The sequence below is a fragment of the Rhincodon typus genome, chromosome 24, assembly GCF_021869965.1.
Source record: "Rhincodon typus isolate 14 chromosome 24, sRhiTyp1.1, whole genome shotgun sequence".
NCBI classification, from domain to species: domain Eukaryota; kingdom Metazoa; phylum Chordata; class Chondrichthyes; order Orectolobiformes; family Rhincodontidae; genus Rhincodon; species Rhincodon typus.
This window is the reverse complement of record NC_063355.1, coordinates 30275214-30284318: the sequence shown is the minus strand read 5'-3', so window position 1 is coordinate 30284318 and position 9105 is coordinate 30275214. Positions and strand designations below refer to the sequence as shown.

General features: G+C 43.2%; 1 protein-coding gene across 1 annotated transcript in view; it reads right to left on the bottom strand.

The window, feature by feature from the left end:
• Window positions 1-563: 563 nt before the first annotated feature.
• Window positions 564-9105, bottom strand: part of LOC109914797 (tetratricopeptide repeat protein 28) — a 26113-nt gene continuing 17571 nt past the window's right edge. Inside the window, exon 6 of the mRNA XM_048611728.1 lies at window positions 564-799. Within this exon, the coding sequence (XP_048467685.1) occupies window positions 564-799 (236 nt within the window). The remainder of the gene's footprint in view (window positions 800-9105) is intronic.

The following is a 9105-nucleotide window of genomic DNA, read 5'->3' as shown; positions in this document are numbered from 1 at the left end:
GCAGAAGAGCATGGTGGCTCAGGTGGTTAGCATTGCTGCCTCCAGCGCTAGGGACCCAGGTTCAATTCCACCCTCGGGTGACTGTCTGTGTGGAGTTTGCACATTCTCCCCGTGTCTGCGTGGGTTTCTTCTGGGTGCTCCGGTTTCCTCCCACACTCCAAAGATGTACAGGGTAGGTGGATTGGCCATGCTAAATTGCCCATAGTGTTCCGGGATGTGTAGATTAGGTGGGTTATAGGGGGTTGGCCTGGGTGGGACACTCTGAGGGTCAGTGCGGACTTGTTGGGCCAAAGGGCCTGTTTCCACACTGTAGGGATTCTATGATCCATGATCTATGAACTACAATGCCTTTTGTCAAATAATGTAATTGAACACTTTAATTGTTCAGCAGTGACAGATTCAAATGTACATGCCGAACCCTATTTTAGACATAGCCACAGTGCCAAAATTTGGCATTACAATATACATATGGCACAATCAGTGCTACATTACAGGACAGTTACCAGTAGAATTATTAACTACACCAGGTGCAATGATCAAGGTTACATTTCAATCTTGAGACATCAGTATGTATCCATACCTGCTCCTGGTGCAAGTAACCAGCTGTAGAGGTATCCAGCTGCTTGTGAATAGTACAGCACCAGACTACGTTGATTATTGATAGCCTCCAAAATCTGATCAATCGTGACAGGAGTCAATGGATCAGATTCTTGCTGTCCGGTTTGCCTTTCTACTAAGAGGTCAGCAAATGCCCTTGTTCTTCCCCTCTCTGCTACTGCCAATGCCTCGTCGTGACGACCTAACAAGAAGATCAAAAAAGAACAAAATATATGAGGAAGAAACTTGTAATTTAGTTAAGGAAAATACATACCTGATCTAATTTAAAAATAGTTGCTTGCGTATGACATAAGGGCATTATCCATCTGCCATGTAAAATTTTTTGTTAAAATGTTTCACTATCCTGATACCCTCAATTCTATATATATGATTATCTCCATAAATATGTTCTCCAAAGTTGATCGAAATTCTTAATGTAAGGTAAATTTTTAATGAGACTTTAACTGAATTCTTTAGATCAGAAATCCTATATTTTTGCAGTATTACCTTCTTAAATCCTTAAAAGTAGTACCTGTTACGGAACAGGCCAGACCACCTCAAAATATTTTAAGAAGGTAGCCTAGACCCTATTATTTTCTTATTTTAAAGTTGGGTGTTACAGGTGTGATGCAACTGGTCAAAACACTTGCCTTTAAGCAAAACACAATTTATTTAAACACTGCAGTTAAAATACAAACAAAAGAATGCGGAATTTAGAATAACTTAACTATTGGAAAACTTAACCAAGTACTCGATTCAGTAACTTAACTAATTAACAGTTCCAAGATAGGAACACTCCATAAACACATTCCTTGGCAAAAAGGTAAATTCAAACAGATTCTTACAGGCAAGAGAGAACAACATCCAGAGAGATTTCAGAGAAAGTCAGTTAGGAATCATTTACTGAAGCTTGCAGCCTTCTGGTACTCAAAACGTCTTGTGACTGTTCCAGCTGAAAAAAACTAGAAAAACCCTGAGATAGCAAGAACTGCCAATGCTGGAGTCAGAGATAACACAGTGTGCAGTTGGAGGAGCACAGCAGGCCAGGCAGCATCAGAGGAGCAGGTAAGTTGACGTTTCAGGACCCCTCTTCAGAAATGGGCCGGGAGAAGGGAGCTCAGAAATAAATAGAGAGGAGGGGTGGGGCTGGGGAAGGTAGGTGGGATGGTGATAGGTGAGTGCAGGTAGGCAGTGTGGTGGGGACTGGTCAGTGAGGTGGGAGGAGCGGATAGGTGGGAGAGAAGATGGACAGGTTGAGTCAGGTCAATGAGGCGGAGATGACAGGGAGGGTTGGACAAGGGATGAGGCCAGGGGTAGGGAGATTTTGAAACTGATGAAATCAATGTTTAGGTCATCGGGCTGTAGGTTCCCGAGGCGGAATATGAGGTGCTGCTCCTCCAGTTTGTGGGTGGCGTCATTGTGACACTGGAGGCGGCCCAGGATAGACATGTCAACCAGGGAGTGGGAGGGAGAGTTAAAATGGTTCGCGACCGGAAGGTGTTGTCATTTGTCGCGTACAGAGCACAGATGCTCTACAAAACGGTCTCCAAGTCTCCGCTTGGTCTCAGGGATGTCGAGGAGGCCACATCAGGAGCAGCGGATACAGTAGACCAGGTTGACCAATATGCAGGAACTGGAAAAACTGGCCATATCCCTTCCATTGTTAAACTGATACTCCCTAGACTCTGCGACACCTCTGCCTTTACAACCTCCCTTCAAAAAAAACCCAGGACAAATTAACCTTTTTAAAGTGACAGCATTGTCACACCATTTAAAAAACAAAATCTATATACAAAGGTGGCTTCATTTTAAACCAGTTAGTCTCGCTGTATTAGGTACGCTACAATACATATACACCACATTGACTCTAAGCATGCAAACATTCATTACTACATTCTATTTCAGTCCGTTTACTCCTGCCACCAAACGGCTCAGTCGTTCTTCATCCAAGGCATGACACCATGTCAGCAATTACGTATCATCATTCTGCCACGTGTATAATTTTCAAATTGAATGGCTGTAACAACAAACTCCATCAAAACAGTCTGGAATTTTTGTCCTTAAATTTCTCCAAAAACTTTAATCGGTTATGATCAGTATATACAACTGTCTCAGATATGTTACTGGCAATATAAATGTTGAAATGCTGTAACGCCAACTCCAAACTCAAGGTCTCCTTCTCAATCGTGGAATATTTCTGTTGATGAATATTCAGCTTCCTGGAGAAATATCTGATGGGTCTTTCTATCTTCTCATCATCTTCTTGTAAGAGTACAGCACCAACACACAAATCACTCACATCGACAGCCACCTTGAAAAGCTTTGTGTAATTAGGTGTGGCTAATACTGGGGCAGTGGCTAATACAGCTTTCAGGCTGTCAAATGCCTTCTGACTGTCTGCCGTCCGCTAAATTTTCCTGCTCTTCTTCAATAAAGTCAGTATAGTGGAACAACCACACTGGTAAAATTCAGTACGAATTTCAGATAAAACCCACTCAATCCCAGGAATCGTAATAATTACCTCTTTGTCGATGGTGTGGGAAACTCCCCGATAACCATTGTTTCCACATTCTGTAGGGCCATCTGTCCATTTCCAATAACATTGCACAGAATGTGACTGGTGCTTTGGCGAATTCACTCTCAGCCAGGTTTATCACCTTGCCTTCCTCCCAAAGTTGATCGAATAATTCTGTTAAATGCTGCAAATGTTCCTTCCATGTGTGACTAAAAATCACCAGGTCGTCCATGTATATCCCACAATTGATTAATCCAGAAATTACTTTATTGGTTCATCTTTGAAACGTGGCTGGTGCATTTTTCATTCCAAGTGGCAAGACTTTAAATTGATACAGTCCATTCAGTGTCACGAAAGCCAAAATTGTCTTCACTCTTTTGGATAAAGGTACCTACCAGTATTCTCTGAGAAAGTCCAACGTAGAAATATAAGCTGTTTGCCCCAACTTCTCATTATAGACTTCCAAACATGGAATCGGACTTTGTAATTGCATTGACTTTGCAATAGTCTACACATAATTGTTGGGTACCATCTAGTTTTGGCACCATTACTATGGGTGAGTTCCAGTCGGTGCAGCTTACTTCAATTATGTTGTCTTGGAGCATGTGTTCATTCTCTTTCGAGCTTGTGCCAACTTTAGAGGGTTAAGTCTATAAGGATGTTGCTTAATAGGAACAGCATTTCTTACATCTACATCACACATAATTAAATTCGTACTTCCCAGCTTATTTCTACATATCTCTCCATGCAACACTAATAACTCTTTCAGGTCATTTCAATGTTCCTCTGGTAGGTAACTCAATAATTTATCTGAATGTTTGAGAACTGCCTCATTGTCCAATTTAACTTGAGGAATGTCCACTTCTGAATCCTCTGAACTTAGTTCTTCACTGTGTTGTAACCAGTAATACACTCTCCTTTTGCTTTCCTGCCCTATCAAAATACCGTTTGAGCATATTCACATGACACACTCTGTGAGGCTTCTTTCCATTTGAAGGCCTTATCAAATAGTTCACCTTGTTCAATCTCCATTCTTTGATAAGATCCACTGAACCTTGCTTTCCATGGTTCACCTATCACCGGAAGTAACACTAATACTTTATCTCTATTAGCAAAATTGCAAGTTTTTGATTTCTTGTCTGCTTCCTGTTTCATTACATGCTGTGATATTTTTAAATGCTGTCTAGCTAATTCCCCCTGCTCTATCTAATCATTCCCTAAAATTTGACAAACAGTCCAAATATGTGGTCCCTGAACTCTGACTCACCAATTTCTCCTTAATTAATTTCAGTGGTCCTCTCACCTCATGCCCAAAAACTAATTCAAATGTACAGAATTTGGTTGATTCATTTGGTGTATCCCTAATTGCAAAAAGTATAAATGGAATTCCTTTATCTCAATCATTTGGATAGTCTTGACAGCAAGTCCTTAACATGGTCTTTAAAGTTTGATGCCACCTTTCTCGCACTCCTTGGGATTCTGGATGGTATGCAGTGGATTTGAATTGTTTTATTCCTAAGCTATCCATAACTTCCCTGAATAATTGTTTTGTAAAATTTGACCCTTGATCTGATTGTATCTAGGTGGGTAGTCCGCATCTAGTGAAAAATTTGAGTAATTCTTCTAGAATCCTTTTAGCTGTGATTTGCGTAATGGAAAATCTAGTGGACACATCCATTATTGACAACAAATAGTTGTTTTAGGTAGAGGTCTTACGCAATCAATTAAGACCCATGTAAAAGGTTCCTCAAATGCAGGAATGCATATTAAAAGGTTTTTTCCATTATTCAGTCACAGGATGAGGGAGTCACTGGCTAGGCAGCATTTATTGCCCATCCCTAATTGCCCAGAGGGCAGTTAAGAGTCAACCACATTGGTGTGGGTCTGGAGTCACATGTAGGCCAGACCAGGTGAGGATGGCAGTTTCCTTCCCTAAAGGACATCAGTGAACCAGATGGCTTTTTCTGACAATCGACAATGGACTCACAGACATCATTAGATTGTTAATTCCAGATATTTTTATTGAATTCAAATTCCACCCTCTGCCATGGTGGGATTCGAACCTGGGTCCCGAGAACATTATCTGGGTCTCTGGATTAACAGTCCAGCGATAATACCACGCGGCCATCGCCTCCCCTATGTGGGTTTTATTAAAGGTGCTGGTTTTATTACTGCCTGAGGTTTTCTAATTACCTGACATGTATGACATGTCTGGCAAAATTCAGCCACATCCTTATACAATCCAGGCCAGTAAAAATGTTTTTGTATTATGGCTTGAGATTTTTTTAATCCCTAAATGACCTCCCACTGGTAATTCATGTGCTACCCGCAACACCACCTTTCTATAACCCACTGGTAATACAACGTGAAGAACTTCTGCCCATTTCTTATTTGCCTGTATATGATGGTCTCCATTTCCTCATCAAGACCTCATTTTTAACGTAGTAGCATTCACTCAGATTCTTCTTCTGTGTATGCTTTTTGATACAATTGCTTCAGTTTATCAACTTCCTGTTGTAACTCAGTTAATTTTTCTGAGCTAAAAGTATCCACTTTGTCCTCCAGCTATTCTTGTTTTTTTTTCCTCATCCATTCGATCAGACATGGTCTCTGATAATTCTACTTCAACTCCCTTATCTGTATTTGTCGATTTTTCCTCCTGGTTCAACCAGTGGCTTTGTGACCTTGTTATAACACAGTCAGGAAAAATCACAGGATATACTTCCTGTAATACCTCAGTTGCCTGATTTTCCACTGGCTTTTCAACCACAGTAGGCAGTATTCATACCTGTGATCCAGCTATATCATTACCAAGGGCAAATTGTATTCCTGGAGCTGAGGGTTTCTCCAGTACTCCCATCACCATTTCTCTACTTTTCACTGGACACTCTAACCTCACTCTACATAATGGTGCACTTCTAGATTCACCATGAATTCCACGTACTAGCACTTTTTCTGGCAATAGTCCTTCTAACTTACATATCTCCTTATGTTTTAACATCAAAGATTGACATGATCTGTAACTTAATACTGTAACTTCTTTACCTGCTGCTCCTGGCCTATGTGAGTAAACCTTATCTTCGCAAGAAAATGGTTTAAGAAGATCTGGCACTTCCTTCTCAACCAACCTCTGACCATGTTGTATATTCTGGTGCAGCTTTTTAGCCTCCACTGTGCTTTCCTTTACCACTTTAACAAAATTCACTGACTTATCTTGTTTTCCAACATTAGTCTTTTCAGAGCTTTTCCTAAACCACCAACACTTCATACGGCCTGCTTTATTGCAGTGATAACTCCTGAGCTTTTTAACACTTCTTTCCCTTCATGGGTTTCCTTCTTACCCTGTGGTAAGCTATCTTTATTATCTTCATTGAGATCTATTTTCCCCTTACCACTTAAGGATTTCTCTTTTCCCCAATTTCTAGCCCTCACAGATTGAAATTAATGTCAGGTGCCAAACTTTGATTTATGAACCAACTCATTATCATCATTTCAGCCGTTAATCTTGCAGTTTTAACTCTCTGCTCTTCCATATCAGTTCTCATTACCTCAGGAAGTGAATTTTTGAAATCCTCCAAAATAATCGTCTCTCTAAGAGTGTCATATATTTGATCCATTTTTAATGCCCTTATCTACCTATCAAAATTACGTTGAGTTTGAAAGGATCAAGCAGTGCATGTCTGACCAGGGTCCCTCCTTAGATTGCTGAAATATTGTTTTTAAGCTCTGGCACAAGCTCATATGCATTTAAGAGGGCTTTCTTCACCTCCTCATACTCCCCAGATACCTCCTCTCATTTTGATGCAAATACAACACTAGCTCTACCGACCAACATTGTCTGAATCAACAAAACACACATGGTCACCGGCCACTTCATTTGTTTAGCTACGTTCTCAAATGAGATGAAAAAGGCTTCTACATCCTTCTCATCAAATTTAGGCAATGCTTCGACATACTTAAACAGGTCTCCACCAGGCCTTTGGCAACAATGGATTTGCTCATCCTCACTAAGCCTACCTTCTACCATCTCCATCCTTTTAAGTCGACATTCCTGTCAAAATGCCAACTTCTGAAGTTCATACTCTTTTTCTTTCTGCTTTTCTTCTCTCTCTTTCTCCCTTTCTTCTGCTAGGGCTTTCCTCTCCTCTTCTTTTTGCTCTGCCAGGGCAATTCTTTCATTTTCTCTTTCCTTTGCTTTTAACCATAATTCAAACTGTTTCAGCTCCCTTTCATGTTAAAGCTGCTTCACCTGCAATTGAATTCTAGCCATTTCAAAAGATTCTGATGGCATTTTCTGCAAAATTAATTGTCGAGCTGTTGCTGTAATTACATCTCCTTTGCTCACATACAAATGCAACCCCAGCTCCAGCTTTTCTGCTAATTCCAACAGCTCTGCCTTGCTCAACTTCTGTAAAACCCCCAACATCATTTCTTCAACCATTAGAAAACTCCGAGTGACCACAAGAGCCATTACTACGCAAAGCTTTGTTTAAATGAAACAAAATCAACACCCGAAACAAAAGACACCATCTGACGTCGTTCCGCCCACCACCTCCACAGCCAGCAGCTCCAGAGGAGACAGTAGCACCCAGCCCTGCCAAGTCTTCACCATCCCCCAAGACCTCCCCCTTACTGAGGACGAACGGTCAGTCCTCAGTAAAGGGCTCACCTTTGTCCCCCTCCACCCACACATCAACGAATACCGCTCACGCTTGGACATAGAGCAGTTTTTCCGCCGCCTCTGCCTCCACGCTTACTTCTTTAACCGTGAGCCTAACCCTCCCTCTACTGACCCCTTCTCCCGCCTCCAACACACCTCGTCCTCCTGGACACCACCCCAAGGCCTCCTCCCCTCTCTTGACCTCTTCATCTCCAACTGCGTCACGACATCGATCGCCTCAACCTCTCCACCCCTCTCACCCACTCCAACCTCTCCCCCGCAGAACGTGCAGCCCTCCGCTCCAATCCCAACCTCACCATAAAATCCGCGGACAAGGAGGGGCGCAGTTGTAGTATGGTGCACTGACCTCTACATCGCCGAGGCCAGACACCAGCTCTCTGACACCTCCTCCTGCCGCCCCCTTGATCATCACCCCACCCCCAACCACCAAACCATCCATAACCTCACCACCTCCCACCCACAGCCTCCAACCTCATCGTTCCCCAACCCCGCACCACCCGCTTCTATCTCCTTCCCAAAATCCACAAACCTGACTGCCCTGGTCGACCCATTGTCTCTGCCTGCTCCTGCCCCACCGAACTCATCTCCATTTATCTCGACTCCATTTTCTCCCCCTTGGTCCAGGAACTCCCCACCTACGTCCGTGACACCACCCACGCCCTCCACCTCCTCCAAAACTTCCGCTTCCCTGGTCCCCAACACCTCATCTTTATCATGGACACCTGCATATACACCTGCATTCCCCATGCAGATGGCCTAAAGGCCTTCCACTTCTTCCTGTTCCGCAGGCCCGACCAGTCCGCCTCCACTAACACCCTTATCCGCTTAGCTGAACTCATCCTCACCCTTAACAACTTCTCCTTCAATTCCTCCCACTTCCTACAGACAAAGGGGTGACCATGGGTACCCGCATGGGCCCAAGCTATGCCTGCCTCTTTGTAGGATACGTGGAACAATCCCTCTTCCAAAGCTAAACTGCTCCTATCTCCCACCTCTTCCTCTATTACATCGATGACTGTATCGGCGCCGCCTCATGCTCCCACGAGGAGCTCGAACAGTTCATCCACTTCACTAACACTTTCCACCCCAACCTTAAGTTCACCTGGACCATCTCAGATACCTCTCTCTCCTTCCTGGATCTCTCTGTTTCCATCTCTGGAAACCGATATCCATTTAAAGCCTACCGACTCCCACAGCTACCTAGAATACACCACCTCTCACCCGCCTTCCTGCAAAAATGCCATCTCCTATTCACAATTCCTTCGCCTCCGCCTCCGCCGCATCTGCTCCCGAGATGAGGCATTCCACTCCC